Genomic DNA, 18,924 nt, shown 5'->3' with positions numbered 1-18,924 from the left:
AGTTCTTAGGATATTACTACTGAAATGTTTAGGAGTAAATGTTCACCATAGCATGATGCATATTACTTTTTTTTTTTTTTTTGTATCAGGACTGAATCCAGTGATGCTTAACCACTGAGGACAACACCAGCCCTTTTTATATTTTATTTGAGACAGGATCTAAGTTGCTTAGGGCCTTGCTAAGTTACTGAGGCTGGCTCTGAACTTGTGATTCTCCTGCCTCAGCCTCCCTTCACTGGGATTACATGGGTGTGTTCATGTCTTTCAGTGATTACTTTCAAATGATTCAGGGAACAAAAGTGTGTTTAAAGATGGAGTGCAAATTTGCCAACATAACTGGTGAATCTAGGTGAAGGTACATGAATGTGCTTTCAAATTTTGCGTAGGTCTGAAATTTTTCAAAATCAAGAGTAAAAAAGAATTTTTACGTAGAGTGATTAAACTGCTATATTGTGATACCGAGACTTATTTCATATTATTTTTTCTAAAACATCACATATTTTTGGACCTCACAAGAACTAGCTAAATTGAGGATGTAAAATAGTACCTACAGACAACCACAAGAAAGGGAAAAGAAAAAACAAACAAACAACAACAGCAGCAAAACAAAACAAAACAAAAAAACCCCCTAGTACCTATAGTATATTCCCAGGTTGCTTGCTTTTGAATTTTATAAAAAAATACATAATGTTTGCTATTTGATTCAAGGTTATAAGCCTTTATAAATTTTTTTCTTCAGTGCTAGGGATTGAAGCCAGGGCATGCTAAGTAAGTGCTCTACCACTGAGCAATCACTCTATCTCCAACCCTGGAATTCTTTCTATTGCAGAGTACTTCTACTAAGGATTATAAATAAACTTTTAAACTGTGACCATTTTTTTTTTTTACTGAGTCAACATAGATTGTAGGTATTCTGACCGTGGAAATATACAGGGAAGCGTTCCTCTGGTGAACAAGCTGGGAGTGGGAGGTGGAGTGGGTAACAAGCACTCTGTTTCCCATGCCCAGCAGTTTCTCCTTGAAGCTAGTTAAGATAACTACACAGGTGCAGTATCTACTTTCTATCCTTGGAGAAAAGGGCTCTGTGTCTTAATTAGCCTGGACTTTGATCTCAGCTATCAAGCACTTAGGATTAAAGAAATACTAAATAATAATGTAGATGGTACTATGGAGCTATATAACTTTTGATATAAATAAATGCAGCTGCTTGGAGGGGCAGCCACTCTTTCTTTCCCTTTCCTGTCTCTGCATCTTGTCTCTGTGTCTCCTTCTACTTTCCTTACAATAGACTTAAAATAGACTGATTTTTGATTATAGAGTGGAGCAGTTGAATTTGCAGAGGACTCTTCATATTTTATCATGACTAGTGACATGATATTGCTGGGGTTATTTCATTTCAGCAACATGGAAAAAATACTCTACCTGCCTCGAATTATTGGTATGTGAAGCCCCAATAATATAATGTGAAATTCCTTAAAAAAATACAAAGCAATACAAACAAATAGAGACTATTATTTTGAATAAGAAAAGCTTCTCCTCCCATATGATTGCTGCTTGTAAACTCTCCTTTTCCTCTTTCCTTAAAAATCATCAGACTCTATGGCTCCAGAAGTGATAATAGTAGGCCTGAGCACCCTTCTGAGGCATCTCACTCACTGGACCAAGATCAGAAACTGGAGGGGATGGAGAGAAGAAAAGCTAAACAGGAGAGCAATGGGAGACACTAGCTCAGAGCCTCCTTGTGAGAAAGGCAGGCTGAGGCAGAATACAATTCCTTTTCACTGCACCTTCTAAAGGGAAAGACTTGAAAATCCTCTTCTCTCTGGCCAATGTGGTACCATATGGCCACTGACTAAAGGAAGTTTGGAAAATAGAGGATTTTTTGTTTTCTTTTCTTTCTTTTCTGGTCATGGTGCTACCACCAGCAAAAAAGAGACATAACAGAAAGGAAGAAAGGGAAAATAGTTAATGACCAAACAATGAAACAAGGGTCACATCCCTTTCTTGGAGAACACCTTATTTCAAGATCATGCCTGCAACCCAATGGTTATTTTCTAATTATAAGAAGAAGAAAGGAGGAGCTGGAGGGTGTAGCTCAGTAGTAAAATGCATGCTTAGTATTTATGAGGCCCTAGGTTTGAGCCCAAGCACCACCACAAAAAAGTTTCCTCAGGAATATTCTGTCCTGACACTACCATTTCAATACCATGTTTTACAAATTTTTTCATACAAGATTTCATCCAATCCTTCCTATACACCTAAGATAGGTGCTATCCCCATTTTTTTAAAAAAATATTATTTTAGTTATTAATGGATCTTTATTTATTTATATGCAGTGCCAAGAATTAAACCCAGTGCCTCACACATGCTTGGCAAGAGCTCTACCCCTGCATTATGACCCCAGCCCTGCTCTCCCTATTTTAAAAGAATGGCCATGAAGCTAAGTTTTTATGATTAAAACCCATACTTTCATTGAAAAATTAGAAGTAACATTTCAAATATTACAATATGGGGAGTTTCACAAGTTCTCAATACGTAAGGAACTTTTAAAACCCATGTGTACTCATTTTCAAGTAATTGTAAGTATAATTAAATATTGCATTTATCCATTCAAATCTTTATTAAGTGCCTACAACATGTATAATCCTATGCTAAAGATGAAGGGAATACAAAGTGAATTTTTAAAATAGTGCCAACTTGTGTCAGGCATGCTGGTGCACGCCTATAATCCCAGTGGTTTGGGAGGCTGACGCAGGAAGATTACGAGTTCAAAGCCAGCCTCAGCAAAAGCAAGGCACTAGGCAACTCAGTGAGACTCTGTCTCTAAATAAAATACAAAAAGGGCTGTGGATGTGACTCAGTAATCGAGTGCCCCTGAATTCAGCCCCCATACCAGAAAAAAAAAGTGGTGCCAACTCTTAAGTAGTTTACAATCTAATGACAGTGATAATAGTTTAACAAACTGTAGGAAAGGAATTAAAAGCAAACATTCACAGGGCTGGGTTTGTGACTCAGTGGTAGAGCGCTTGCCTGGCATATGTGAGGCCCTGGTTGGATCCTGAGAAGTGTGTATAAATAAATAAGTCAATTAAATAAAAGCTCATTGACAACTAAATATATACATTAAAATTTATATAAAAAGTAAACATTTGTCCCTGGTTGAAAAGGATCACCTTATTTACTAAAGCATAAATTGGGTTGGAAAACATTATTATTATGTGTACCTTTATTAGTTTATCCTTTTTAAGGGATACTGGTTGTTTTTAGAAAAGTAAATATTTTACCTTATAGCAATTTTATGATTGGTTTGAATTTTTAAAACAAAAATTTGCTTAAAGACTAAAAATGATTCATAAAATCAAATTAACATCATGCACAGATACAGGGAGTTTATAATAGTATATGAAGAGTTAAGCACAAATGAGTCTAGTATTAAAAAGTTAAATGTGAATTCTTCTTAAGTTATTATGCATGAGTTCAGTATATATATAACAAGGATTATATCTACGTCTAAGATTATAACTCACAGATTATTTCCATCTGTAATAATACATAGAGTATAAAATGATCAGTGTATAGGCTTTTCTAATATTTTACATATCAAAAATAATTTGGAGCCAGGCATGGTGGTGCACACCTGTAATCTCAGCGGCTTGGGAGGCTGAGGCAGGAAAATCGGGAGTTCAAAGCCTGCCTCAGCAATGGTGAGACCCTGTCTCTAAATAAAATATACAATAGGGCTGGGGATGTGGCTCAGTGGTTGAGTGTCCCTGAGTTCAATCCCCAGTACAAAAAAAAAGGGGAAGGGGGCGGGATTTATGAGTGTAGCTCAGTGGTGTGCTTAGCATGCACGAGATGCCCCTGGGTTCAATCCCTAGCACCAGGAAAAAAAAAAAAAAAAGACAAGGGATAAAAAGAAAAAGTGATGATGGTATAGATAATTTAACAGTAAATTATCAGTGCAGACATGAATGTAAATTTGCAACTATTTTATCTATATTTTATTGTAGATATTTTACCTATATTTTAAAAATGGTTAAAGAAATTTAAAACACCTAGCAAAACAAGTTTGAGGATCTATTTTGTTTGAGGATCTAAATGTATTGCAGATAAAAAGAATGGGCAAATAGTATAATTAATCAAAATCTTTATTGATTCATGCTTTCTAGAAAATTTTTTAATTAAATCATCAAGGGCCAATACTTTCCTTTGCTCTCAATACTAAGCCATTTTTCCCACCAAATATAATAATGTATATTTTTATAACTAATCAATTTGTAACAGCTGTGATTCTCAAACCTTTTTTTTTCCCCAAATACTTCTTAAAAATACAAGATCATAGTTGCAAACAGACCATAAGTAGCAATTTTAAAAATCTAAATAGGCAAAGCCTTACTCTAATTGACCAAATTATCACCACTCAGATGGATTCAGCCTTTTCAGGCTTTGTTCAACAGCCCTGCACTATCAAAGGTGTCCCACAGATGTTCTCAACATCACAAGTGCAGCTGCTGACATTCTGATGCCACAAACAATCACAAGGGCACAGAGGGTAGACCTTGCTGATTCAGTTTTGTTCTTCGACAGAGTTTTCTTCTGCACTTTCTTCATCATTTTCGTTTTCTTCCTTGCAAGAATCCTGGCTGCTGGTATCAATAAAATAATTTTCTTTTTCATTCTGTCTCTCTTCTATTTTTTCTTCTTCATTAAAGCTAGAGGAAGAAATTTATCAATCTTTCAAAGGAAAAATGAGTTGGTTTATAGGAATACAAACCCTTTGCAGTGTAGCCAGTCTTCCTCAAGTGTATGAGTTCCAATATATTATCAAGAGAATTCTAAACCAGGTGAGGTGGTGTATGCCTGTAATCCCAGAGGCTAGGGAGGCTGAGGCAGGAGGAGCACAAGTTCAAAGCCAGCCTCAGCAATTTGGTGATACCCTAAGCAACACAGTGAGACTCTGTCTCAAAATAACAAACAAAAAGGGCTGAGGATGTGGCTCAGTGGTTAAGCACCCCTGGGTTCAATCCCCAGTACCATAAAAAAAAAAAAAAAAAGAAAATTCTACGAAAGTGTCAACTTTAAAATTTTATAAATATTCCTTTGAGAACTAATTTATTTAAAAACTTGAGTGACTCTTTTAAAAATTCATTTGAAAGCATGCTATTATTTTCATTATTTATATCAGAAATCTAAGTTATTCTGTTTTAATAACAAAATACTTCATCACCATGTAATATTTTGATTGTATCAAACACTGTAAAATATCAGTATGTTTTACAACAGTTCACATGCATTCCCTTAGGTAAAAGATTTTTAAAACAGAGAAGTGTATGCTTTCCTGTAGTAAGAATTTTTCAAAGGTAAACTGTTCAGACATCTTACATATGTTACCTTTCTTTATCTTCAGTGGAACTTTTCATCTCTTGATTGTCGAACTTTTCAAATACTTTTCCACTTTGGCCTTTCTTTGAAACAAACTCATCAGATATTCCTAGTGCTTTTAGGGTGTTAGAATAATGCTTTTCTGCTGCCATTCTTGCATTTTTCTATAGGAAAAACAAATCTTTTTAGATGAGAACAGACTTTAAATTTCCACTAAAAATGTATGGGTTAGAAGCTCCAGTGAAAATTAAGTTCATCAATAACAGGTGATCGAAATATGTGTTTTATATGACCGGCAATTATACTTCTAGGTATATATCCAAAGAAACTCCTATACCTATGCCCCAAGAGGCATAAATGTACAAGAATGTTCAGGATGATACTGTCTGTAATAACCTGAAATTGTAAACAGCCCAATATCTGTTAATGCCTGGATAGATTGATAAGTTATGTCTAATCACAAAGCAATGAAAATGAATGAACTATACCTATCTTCCACAGCATGAATAGATCTCAAAATATAATACTGAGCAAAGGAAAGAAAACCCAAAAGAGAACATTTATTCATTTACCTAAAAGTTCAGAAACAGCAAAAGTAAACTATGTTGTTTGGAGATAGAAACATAGGTGGTAAAACTGTGCAAAAAAACAAGGAAATGTTCATCTTGAAAGTTAGAATGGGGCTGCCTCTAAGGGAGAGCTAGAAGGTTGTGTCTAGACGGAGCACACCAGTGGTTTCTGGAGAGCTGGAATGCTCTATTGGTTAACCTGGGGTGTAGTCACAAGACTGTCGATCTGTAATTATTCTTTACACTGAATTTGTTTCACATACTTTTATAACTGTATATAAAGAAACCTGGAAAAATCAGTAAGAATAAGTTTATGTGATAGTTATTAGAGGGCTCTTCTATTTTATATGCTAACTCTTTATAATCCATACCTAAATACATCAAAGAAAATAAAATCATCAGTACTGTTATCTCTACTCTGTGGAAGAAGCAAGGGATAGCAGTAAAAAGAACATGGATTTAAAACTGGGTTCAAATCTCTGGAATGTCCAAACTTGGAAATCTGTTGGAATTGTGATGTCTCCTGGTTGCTACAAGTTGAAAGTCATCACAGTTCTTGAGGTCACAGGCTTTATGGAGCTGCAAAGTGACAGTGTTCACATTAGTGCCTTAGCTTTGATCTACTTTTAGCTCTTATGAATGGATCTGAACTAGTATAGGACCCAGAATTGCTCTCTGGACCTCCACCTACAGCAAAGTGACTGGATAGGATAGGATAGGATAGCAGAAAGACTGTAGGTTCAACTTAGCAAGGTCCTATGCAAACTAATGAGACTTTGTCTCAAAAAAAATGAAGGGCTGGGAATGTGGCTCAGAGGTAGAAGCATTTGCTTAGCATGTGCAAGGCCCTAGGTTTGATCCCCAGTACCACTAAATGAATGAATGAATGAATGAATAAATAAATAAGGGAAATAGGGATGCAGCCCTTGGGTTCAATCCCCAGTAGGGGGGAAAAAAAAACCTAAAAAAATATTAACAGGGAAGAAGAAAAGAAAAAGACATGAAGAAAACCAAGACCTCACTCCAGCAGAGGTTAAATGGCTTAAGTTAACAAGGCTAGTGAGTGGCAGAGCTAAATCTCTTGACCTTTTTCTGAGTCTTTTCCACTCTATTACACTGCTTTCTCTTCATGGTAGTGGCTATACTGGTTTTGGCCCAAGCTGGATGTGGTGGTGCACGCCTGTAATCCTGGTGGCTCAGGAGGCTGAGGCAGAAGGATCACAGTTTAAAGCCAGCCTTAGCAACTAAGTGAGGTCCTAACTCAGAAAGATCCTGTTTCTAAATAAAATATAAAAAGGGCTGATGGGAGTAAACCCCCCTGGGTTTGATCCTTGGTACCAATAAATTGATTAATTAATTAAAAAAATAAAGGTGGCTCAAAGCCTGATGCCAGCAAGTCAGTTGTCAGATAGTTGCCTAACTCAGAGACTTCATGGAGTTCAGTATTCTACAAGTGAAAACAAATAGCAAAGACTAATTACAATGGATATAAGTATCACCAGTGCACTTTCTGATACTCTGGGAAACTAAAAAAGAAGGTTAACTTCAAATGAGGTTAAAATGCATCTGTGAATAACAACAGTTTTTTAAAAAGAAGTGAAAATGCATTTGGAGGCTTTGAATACCAACAAACCTTGGTGAACTAAAAGACAGGGCAAAGTGAGAAATGAGAACAATAAAGAAAGGGAGACAATAAAGAAACCCCAAACCTAACTCTGGACACATTAAGAACTGTATATTCTGATTTAACCAAACTAAATGTAATGACACTAACCAAAGTCAATGCTAGGAATACTTCATTGGAATTTGGTTTAAAATTCAACTTAATATCTACTCAACTAATAAATCCTATGATTTCCAAGAAACAGGACACATGGTTTGGTCTATAATGAATCATGGGCACATTCTGCTAGGGGATAACTCAACAGCAGGAAGACTATAATTCTTTCTTTTAAATGGGCAGTGCATAAAGCTGCAAGTGAATTTATTAAATAGCTGTTAATTAGCAGCAATAGTCACAGCAAAATAGACTGTAAGAAAGTAATAATTTGTGTTAACTAATTGAAAATCATGTTGATTCAGTATAGAATTAATTATCTTTTAATAATTTACTTCAAGATAAACAATGTTTAATTATTTTTAATTGGAACAAGTATTTCCCCCCAGCATCTCACCATGCAAAAGAACTGTAAAGACAATGAAATAAAAAGTACAGATAATAAAATAACTATTTTATTATCAAAAACTCTGCTAAGGTACATGCCTGTTATCCCTTAACTTGGGAAGCTGAGACAGGAGGATCTTGAATTCAAAGTCAGCCTCAGCAATTTAGTGAGGCCCTAAGCAACTCACTGAGACCCTGTCTCAAAATAAAAAATAAAATGCATTGAGGATGTAGCTCTGTGGTTCAGCTCCTCTGGGTTCAATCCTTGGTACAAACAAAACAAAACAAAGCCAGGCACAGTGGCACATGCCTGTAATCCCAGCAGCTCAGGAGGCTGAGGCAGGAAGATCGAGAGTTCAAAGCTAGCATCAGAAAAAGTGAGGTACTGGTCTGGGATTGTGGCTCAGTGGTAGAGTGCTTGCCTAGCATGCACGAGGCACTGGGTTTAATCCTCAGCACCACATAAATGTAAAATACAAATATTGTGTTCACCTAAAACTTAAGAATAAATATTAAAAAAAAAAAAGGAAAAAGTGAGGTACTAAGCAACTCAGTGATGATGTAGCTCAGTGGCCAAGTGTTCATGAGTTCAATCCCTGGTCCAAAAAACAACAACAAAAAAGGGCTGGGGTTGTGGCTCGGCGGTAGAGTCGCCTAGCACATGCGAGGCCTTGGGTTCGATCCTCAGCACCACATAAAAAAAAATAAATAAAATAAAGGTATTATGTTCAACTGCAACTAAAAAAAGTAAACATTAAAAAAACAAAACAAAACAAAACAAAACAAAAAAACCCAAAACTCTGCTGAAAAGGATTGCCTTTATTTCTTCCAGGAACCAAAATAATAATAACATGTGATGGTGAAAGTATGTCTATAATCAGTGTCCTAGTTCAAAGAGAAAAATATTTTTCTATCATCATAAGTTTAGTTTGTAGTAATTCTTTCATTTATTTAACAATTTCCAAATACTTATTTTGTAACAAGCACTTATGGGAAGTAAGGAGAGTATGGGGAGAGAAAAAGGTTTTGAGTGAAGGAACAAAATCTGTGAGGGCCAAAAGTGGGAAAAGAAATATTAGCTGCGCAACTAACCTGTGTTTTCAACATTTACAATTTTTTTTTGTTTAATTTTATATAACCATTTATTTTGCCACATTTTCTCTGGTGCATAGAAACAGTGGGAATTCACAACATGACAAAACTGTTTATAAATACTGAGACTCATCACCAATACATCAGAGTAGTGCCCTCAGCCCAGGGTAACCCCAGTGAGAAAAAATGTAAGGTAACAATGTCTGGCCAATTTGATAATAATTGTTCAGTTTGGGTTCAACACATGCTTACAAACATCTCCACTCTGCCAGAAAGTATTTTAGGTGCTAAGTGCTGGGAATACAAAGATTTGGCCAATACCCTTAAAATGAATTAGCTAGAAGGGAAGAGAGACCATCATGCAAATAGATATTTTCCAAACTGTGGCAAGTGCTATGACAGATGGGTGCACAGGCTAGTGAAAGAACACAAAGAAAAGGGCACTCAACCCAACCTGGGGCAATAATGCAAAAAGTGACTGCATGTTAAGACTTGAAGGAGTAGGAGTTAGGTAAAAATAGAGACTCTAAGGATGTTAAGAATACAGACTTCAAGTTTGGAAGTAGTAGCATAGTCTGAAATAGCCCAAAAATAAAGGGGGTACATGGAGAAAGAAGACAGGGATGGGAAGAACACAGCAGGAAATAGACTAAGGAGATAAAAAAGGATCACAGAGGATTCTGTATATCATGCTAAGAGTTGTGATTTCGTCTTCTGGGACAAAGCAGGACAGCTTAGAGTTAAGTGTTTAGAAGTAGGTCAACTTGGGTTCCAACCTCAGTTTTACTAACTATAAACTTAATGAGTTTACTTACCTTCTTTCAATGTAAGCTTCTTCATCTATAATATGGGAAGACTTACCTTATAGCATAGAATCAGTGAAAATGGATGACTGCCACTGTTATCAAAGGTTATTAACAGCCTACCCAGGGTTAACATTTTGGCAGGAAAATGGGAATGACAAGGAGAAGACATAATGAATGGCAAAAAAAAAAAAAGGCAAAGCAGAAAGACCAAAAAAAAAAAATAATAATAATAATAATTCCAAGAGATAGGGTTCTCACTATCTTGCCCAGGCTCAAATTCCTGGGCGCAAACCATACTCCTGCTTCAGCCTCCTGAGTAGCCAGGACTACAGGCATGCACCACTGTATCCAGTTCAATCAAGTCATTGTTATAATAATTCAGGTAGTTCACCTGGCATCTAACAGGGCAAATTACTTAGGAAAAAAATTTGACAGATCCCTTAGTGACCCTCAACCAAAAGGAGAAGTAGCTGTCAGTCACCTGAATTATACCCTCAACCAAAGGACAAAAATCAACAGGAAGATCTCATTGCAGAGGAAGATAAAGGTAAGATGTATACAGAAAATTTAAGCAGAGATTTCTGTCAAAGCAGTGAAAATAAAAATTTGCAGTTTAGAGCTGGAGATAAAACCTTTTGAATCAAAAAGTCAATTAACTGCTTTATATTACATAATATAGAACAGCTTAAAACTGATTTTTTTTTTAAGAGAGAGGGAGATAGAGAGAGAGAATTTTAATATTTATTTTTTAGTTATCGGCAGACGCAACATCTTTGTTTTGTATGTGGTGCTGAGGATCGAACCCAGGCCGCACGCATGCCAGGCAAGCGCGCTACCGCTTGAGCCACATCCCCAGCCCTTAAAACTGATTTTTTAACTGAGACAAAAAAAATATAATCCTTAAAACAAAAGGCATTATATAAAATTATATCCAGGATTACATAACTTTGAGAGACTGTACTGTGGAGTTTCACCCACAACACATGTCCATTGTCCTGAGTGAGTCACTGACAAGAACCAAGTATAGTCTTGTAACTATGCTCATCTGTCAGTGTGCTAATTATCTACTGTCCAATGTAACAGCTTGGAATTCACAGATCAACACCAGTAACCTCCAGTGATTTTGTCTATTGTTAAGCAATGTGACCCATACAAATGCTTCACTTAGAAGGACATAGGAGAAGATGACCTGAAACTGATAAACCTCTCTGAAAGAACAAATTATAAAACTGAAAATTTAGAAAAATCAGGATCCACTGTCCATTAGACCATTTTGTTTTTCCTATAAAAAGGAAGCCCTTTTAGTAATTATAGATAAGACTAAATTATACATTCATTTTTTAAAAATTGGCAGAAATAAATCTGATTCAGTTAGCCATTTTGTTTGATTTTTTAATTCTTCAAAGATGTCCAGTTATATCATGAAGCTTCAACTTAATATCTGACCACGTTGGTACTTAAAAAAGACTGGCCATTAAAAACAGGTTGTGAAACTAACAGTTTGAGAACTGGATTAGCAACAGGTTCTTTGTCAAGCTTATGTGCCTCATCAACAAAATTCAAAACTTAGAATTTAAGCAACATTATTTCTGTGGATGATTTGATGAAGCCATCATAAAAACAATAATGTGTCTCAAGAATCATAACATATATGAAAAACTGACTGTAAACTTGGGAGCTAAAGATATTAAAACAAAACAAAGAGGCTGACAATAGTTCTTACATTCCAATAAACACAACCTGAGCAACTCTTTCAAATAGTAGTGGCCTCTTTTTTAATTTTTCTTCTCTTTCTTCTATTTCTTGTCGGTATTCTCTCATTCTTTCCTTTTCACTCTTTCTAAAATCAAATAAAAGGAATGAAATTTTAAAAAGGTCATTTAAAAAAAACTTGCACATATAACATTTAGCTTAGAGGACAAAAGAAGCTATTAGAAGTTTACGTCAATTCCTTTTCTACACTGATAAATTCTCATGGAATGTAGAATAAAAATCCTAGGTTTTGAGAGTACATATTTTATCACCCTGGGAACAGTCTTGGTGCTTTGATTTCCAAAATCATCAAAACATAACATACTACTAAGGGGCTTCAAATTGGCCTGAACAGATGAATGAATGTCCTCTTATTTATAAGTGTACAAAACCAAAAAAATACCAAAATAGGTGTCTTCTCTCAAAATAGTTCTTCTGAAAATAAGACTTCATGCTTACTGTATCTCCTAAATGAGATCTCCTAAAGTTTAGTGGCAAAATTAATTAAATGGGAGCAAGTCAGGGGAGAAATGGGGTACATGGGAATATAACATACGGAAGAATAAGAACCAAAACACATACATTTACAGTAAGTATACTTACTCTTTGGACAAGATCCTATATAATGAATTAAACTATATAGTTTTTCTCTATGTAAGATATATTAAGGCAACCAAGATAATGAGATTCCATGGATTAAAGGAAATAATGACCTTTAAAATGATAATTATGCTTAATATATACAAGTTGGTGTTATGAAAAAGCTAGTTTACTCTCTATAGGTAAATAGCATATTTCTAAGTTGTTTTATTTTTTTTTTTGCTTAAGTTCAACAAATTAAACTCCCTGTATCAGAGGATTAATGTTGTATTATAAAGGAATATTCATCACCAAAAACAAATATATGCATTTTTGGCTCCTATAAAAATTAATAAATCATTATTACTTACCCAGATTTGGGAGGGATATTTTCCTACTTAAACATGAACATTTTTATGTACAACATCCAGAACACTGGCTTTCAAACTCTGTACTGCAGAATTCTATTGTTCTGTGAAGGGATTCTATTTTTTATATTGAAACTATCAAAATGAATATATACCACTAATTTAACACACATGTTAAAAATGCATAGCATAAAAGATGTCAATTTTCTACAATGTTTTTAATTTGTGCTATCAGATTTTGTGCATAACTGAGAACAAAACTACTTGACATCTGTTTACTAAGAAAGTATTCTGAGCTGGGGATGTAGCTCAGTGGTAGAAGCACATGCTTAGCATGAGCAGGGCCTTGGGTTCATTCTAATATATGGCAAGATATTAAGAAAAGAGTTTTATCTATGAGCATTAAGAATTTCTCAATATTGTACTATGCAATTAAAAATAATATACAGAAGGGTGGGGATATAGCTTAATGGTAGAACTTGTGGTTAGCATGCACAAGACCCTAGGTTTGATCCCTAGTATTTGTGCATACACGCACACACACAAAAAATAAATAATAAATATGTGTGTATATATATAATATATGCACATATAATATATGCATATAATAATATATGCATGTATTATATATGCATACATTATATATACACATATACATACACACATATACACACTCAAAAAAAAAAAAAAGGATAGTTAATAGCTATGATCTTATGCTGACATAAGATCATAGCTATTAACTAAGGCCACAACAGAAAATGTTTTTGTTCATCAACATAGCTTTATGGTTGTTCTTACCATGGAGTTGTGTATATTGGTTCTCACCACAAGGTATGTGTTTCTACGTGTCTAAGTGCACACTCATGTATGCATTTTGAGTATAAGTAACTAGTTATAATTTAAATTCATAACTTAAAATACTATTACCACTCTCAATCTGTATATATATTGATAGCCACTGATTAAGAAAAAAGAAAGTTTGGAAACCAATGTTCTGGAGTTCAGGATTCTTTCATAATACCTGAGATATTTTACTTTGGACTTAAAAACTTGAGCTAAACTTTGATGTGAGTCATAAGCCTTAGCCCGGGTTGTCAGGAGTTTCTGCAATTCTTTGATTCTTTGCTTCTGCTTAGTTAGGATCCGATTTCTCTCTTCTTCCAACATTTTCTTTTCCTCAAGTGATCTCCTGAGGGCAACAAACTAAGGCTTAATTCACTTTAAGCCAAGGAGAAAGCTGTTTAGAAAAAATTTAACAAGGGATATTTCAAAGGCTGAAAAAAAGACAACCTTTTGAGAAGGCTCTGATTTGTGAAACTGGAAATCCAATCAAGGCTGACTATAACCATTTCTATACCCAAAGATTCATAAAATTAAAAATACATTCTTAGAGCAACATCCTTAGTAAAACACCCTAAATTATGTAGTAAAATATCTTACAATAATTTCTTAATATTTGCAAATTCACCAACATAAAATCAACAGAGCTGCATACACTACTTTAGCAAACATGAGTCAGTCAATACCGAGTCCTAGTTATTTACCTTATGGCTTGTTCCCTTCCTCTGGAAGATACTGTGGGCGCTGGAGGGTTGCAGTTACAAGGCATGATCTTTGCACTTGTACTTCTTACTGGTGACTTGTGTCTTAGAGACTGATAAGGCCAATGTGTTTCTTTCAAATTTTCTTCATCTGCTCTAATGTCTGTCAAAAGGGGTTCTCTTTTAGCAGATGCACTTGAGGATGTATGAAGATCAGATGGTTTACTGCCAGTTAAGAGTTTTGAATCCTTGTGTCCTGGGAAGCCTGTTTTATATTTCTCAGGAAGGTCTTCAACATCATGAGTCGGGTACCTGGCTTTGTGTTTATACCTTGACTTTCCAGCCTGTCCAGGACCCTTAGAATGCCTGAAAGTTGGCATAGGGGATGAACTCTGTAAAAGTTCTTGGGATCTCGGCTGTATCTTCATGTTTCTATAATGCTCTTCTTCTTTTAACTTGTCACTGGTATTTGAATCATAAGTAGAACGAGGTATGGGTCTAGCTTTAAATGAATTTGATTTCTTTTTAGATCTAAAAAAGTCTTTCAGCTGCTTTTCCTGGGCTGCTTGCTTCTGTTCTTCTCTTGCAATAAACTTAAATGGCTTTTGTGAGTTCAGAAGAGCTTCTTTGTTTTTCTCCTTCCTAGACCTCCTTCGTTCTTCTTTTTGTTTGACCATATCATGATAAAGGGGGAGAAGGACACACACAGGAACTGGAGTGGCTCGGAATTTCTTCTTACACTCTAAATCTTCTTCTTGTTTTTTGAGCAGCTGATGTACTGTTTCAATATTTGGTTTAGATTTCATGGCCTCTTCTTTTTTCTTCTGTTCTCTAATCATCATCTGAAAAGGAGCAGGTATTGTAATCCTGGGCACCCATTCTTTTGGTTTCTTCTTTGTTTTTTCATTTGCCTGAAAGTCAGTATCTTCATACTGAATATAATCTTTAACACGAAAGTCTGTCCACATGTTGTTGATGAGATCCTTAGCATAGTTCATCATTGTGTATTTTTCTAGATTGGGCACATCCTCTTCAGAGGAAGAAGTATGCAAGGAGGAGGACCGGCCTAAGTCAGGCTCTGAAAGTGCTGTCATTAATGGAACATGTTGATAGGAGTTCTTTTCTGATATAAAGCTAAGTGAGAATAATAATTAGGGTATAGTTTCAATTTGGTATATGACCAAATATTAAAATAGAGGTATATATTTTCTAAGATCAGGGTATAATTAGCTATAAGAGAAAGGCTGGACAGGGCTTGTGAAAATTATCATTTATATTTAGAACACAACTGAGACATGCCTATAAATTATCTAGTTCACGCTCTCATTTTACAAGAAAGTAAAAAAGTCACCTTGTATCTAACTTCTATTAAATTCTCCATATGTTTTTCAAAGTCATCATATTAAAACATACCTCTGATCACATCACTCCCCCATTTGAAACTTTTCAATGATTTCTCATTGCTACAAAGTCTACATCATAAAGCCCTTCAGGACTGGATCCTGTTTACCTTTCCAGTCTGACCTGTTACCACTCCCTACCTCCAGTCACCATTCTTAAACCACATCCAATTGCATGAAGTTCCTCATGTACATCATGATTTCTTATGCCGCCATACCTTTGCACACATGCTTTCTACTGCCTAGAAGGCCATTCCCTACTTCCTGCATCTGCTGAATCTCTTACTTGTCCTTTAAGATTGAACTCAGGTATAACACTTTCTTTTGTGGAAAATTCTTGCTGCATCTCTCCAATACCCTGGTATGATCAACTGCTTCTTCCCTCATTAATGTAACACTCTGCTATATCATATTGTAATGCAATTTTGGTTCTTGGTTAGTCTTTGATCTCCTTGAGGTCATCCTGGTTTTGACTTCTCCTTGAGGCATAGTCTGGCACACAGGAAATATGCAATCAGCATTGATCAACTGGGTGAGTTCAGAGACTGGTCTTAAGTTTCAAAACAAGAGAATTCACAGGAGAAATGGGTCTTGAAATTACAGATGAGCTGGGTATGGTGGTGCTTGCTTATAATCCCAGCAACTCAGACACTGAGACAGGAGGGAGGACTGCAGGTTCAAAGCTAGCCTCAGCAACATAGCAAGGCCTTAGTAATTTAGCAAGATTCTGTCTCAAAATAAAAAATAAAAAGGGTTGGGGATGTGCTCAGTGGTTAAGCATCCCTGGATTCAATCCCTGATATTAAAAAAAAAAAAAAAAAAAAAAAAAGACGATTTTGAAAACATTAAAGATTCACATCTCCTACTCTTGAACTCTTTGTATTGTATCTTTTTTTTTTTTTAGTATTTTTTTTTAGTTGTAGGTGGACATAAAACCTTTATTTCATTTATTTATACGTGGAGTTCAGGATGGAACCCAGGGCCTCACATGTGCTAGGTGAGCACTCTACTGCTGAGCCACAACCCTAGCCGTTTGTATTGAATCTTTTAAGATCTTATGTTAATCTATATGTTACAAAGTTTTTTAAAATTAAATCTTAATGTTCATAATTTAAAATGGGACAGCCTAAATATTTTGAAACATGTCTACAGGTCTGTGGGTGATAAGTCCAAGAGAAAAAAAACAAATGACCACCAATTGTCTCTCAAAGCAAGAGATCACCTAGAAACTGATAAGTCATTAGAGATTTTGAATAAAACCCCACCCCAGGGATAGGGATGTGGCTCAGTGGTAGAGCACTTTGACTAGTAGAAGCAAGGCCCCGAGTTTGATCACCAGCACCACAAAAAAAATTAAAATTAAAATTAAATAAATAAATAATAAAATTCCTTCTCTACCATCATTGAGAGTACAAAAAGAACACATAATTTTTTTTAAAGCTGTAGACAGACACAATACTTTGTTTTTATGTGGTGCTGAGGATCAAACTGAGTGCCTCACATGTACTAGGCAAGCGTTCTACCACTGAACCACACACCAGGCCCAAGACTACAAAAGAATATTTGAGAGTAAATATTCTGAATTAAAAAACAATTTATTCCCCACTTTTAAGCATAAATTTTATTTTATAGTCCACAAATGACATTAGGCACATATTTACCTGGAAGAAATACTAGGAACATCTTCCTTGATGATCGGTGGCTGAACTTCCTTTAAATTTAATTTATCTTGATACATTTTCTCTAATTTTGCCATAGTTTCTATGTGGGCTGCCTTCAGCTCTTCTAGTTTCCTGAAATACTCTTCATTAGAGTAGTAAACATCAGAAAAGTGCACTATGTCCTCATAGTTCATATGTTCATCCAACCCAGAAAAGTTGGTGTTAAAATCAGCCTGGTAGGGAGGGAAAAACCTGTTATATGACATTTGGAATTAAAAGCAAATTAAGTTGATAATGATCCAAATGTTGCTTCCAATTAGATTATAAGTTACTTTTGGATATTTACATTTTCCCTTAATGATTTTTTTCCCCATATTTCCCCTAATCTCTCTCTCACACACACACACACACACACACACATATTTTTTTTAAGTTATTGATGGACCTTTATTTTATTTATTTGTATGTGGTGCTGAGAATTGAACCCAGGGCCTCACACATGCTAGGCAAGGGCTCTACCACCGAGCCACAAACAGCCTCCGGCAATTTAGAAAGGCCCTGAGCAACTGAGACCCTGTCTCAGACTTAAAAATAAAAAGAGGTAGAATGTGGCTCAGTGGTAAAAGTGCTCCTCGATTAAATCCCCAACACCAAAAACAAACAAACAGAGAAAACAAAACCAAACATGAGAGAAACTGAGACCAAACTACAAGAAAATAAGTTATTTAACCATTTTATAATGGATGGTTCTCTGGTCAACCAACAAAAGGTTTTTGACTCACTGCATTCACAGTATGAGGACAGGACCAAACCATCCTTTATAAAGCGTTTCTATAAGGAGCCTCCTGAGTTGTTTTAACTGAGATGAAAAGGAACACAGCCAAACCACCAGAACTAATGCTGCCCCTTGAGCTGTGCTCCTGCAGTGTAGCTCTATGGTGCGCCAGTGGGGAGAAGGCAGGGGAATGGAGGAGGCAATGGGGGTCAGTGGGGTCAGGGACAAAGTTCTCAGTGGTTTATCAAGGAGCCAGCTGGGACAAGACCTCACAAGAGAGGAAAGAGGACTTAGGAGTGGATGGAGGGCACTCTTAGAACACTGTTCCTGTGGACAGCAACAGCAGGAACTCCTATCGGTGACAGAATCTTTGGGACTGAGAACACAAGGAGAAATATGTGTTTGTATATATTCTACATACAAGTCAAGCCTCACTCCTTTCACATATTTTTTAGTTCTTTTAATTGAAGCAACTAAAGAGCTAAAATCTCATTTTTCCACAAATAAAAAAATTTTAATATGTTCCCAATCAAGAAAGAGTTGAAATTATTCATGATACTATGAATAAAGGTTGTCAACCGTGCTTTTAAATTTAACCTACTGCCTGGAACACTCAAATGAATAAAATATATTTGCTATAGAAAGTTACAGATTCAATCTGATAAGACTCTGGAAAATAAATCTGTTTAGGCTTTCCTGACAGAAAATTGAAAAAAATTAATGGATGTGGAGATTTTTGTTTTTGTTTTTATTTTTTTGTGAACTAAAAACAAGAGGCCAGTGTTGTACCACTTGGAGGTAACTTAGAAAAAACAAATAAAAGAAAACAAGTTTT

General features: G+C 35.6%; 1 protein-coding gene across 4 annotated transcripts; it reads right to left on the bottom strand.

The window, feature by feature from the left end:
• Positions 1–4,130: 4,130 nt before the first annotated feature.
• Positions 4,131–17,595, bottom strand: Fam161a (FAM161 centrosomal protein A). Of its 4 annotated transcripts, none has more exons than XM_048804255.1 (6): positions 17,315–17,595; positions 14,257–15,387; positions 13,734–13,901; positions 11,754–11,853; positions 5,392–5,546; positions 4,131–4,712 (listed from the first exon to the last, which is right to left on the bottom strand). In XM_048804255.1, exons 1-6 carry the CDS (start codon positions 17,578–17,580, stop codon positions 4,568–4,570), a joined length of 1,965 nt encoding a protein of 654 aa, XP_048660212.1. In that variant the 5' UTR covers positions 17,581–17,595; the 3' UTR covers positions 4,131–4,567. The 4 variants fall into 4 exon arrangements, 2 of the variants coding, with proteins under 2 accessions (XP_048660212.1, XP_048660213.1); XR_007348058.1 differs by having other exon boundaries at positions 4,619–4,712; positions 11,737–11,853; positions 17,315–17,581; XM_048804256.1 differs by lacking the exon at positions 13,734–13,901.
• Positions 17,596–18,924: the final 1,329 nt, after the last annotated feature.

This window comes from Marmota marmota, unplaced genomic scaffold (genome assembly GCF_001458135.2).
Source record: "Marmota marmota marmota unplaced genomic scaffold, marMar, whole genome shotgun sequence".
Classification (NCBI taxonomy): domain Eukaryota; kingdom Metazoa; phylum Chordata; class Mammalia; order Rodentia; family Sciuridae; genus Marmota; species Marmota marmota.
The sequence above is the reverse complement of the archived record's forward strand: the minus strand, read 5'-3'. Positions and strand labels throughout refer to the sequence as shown.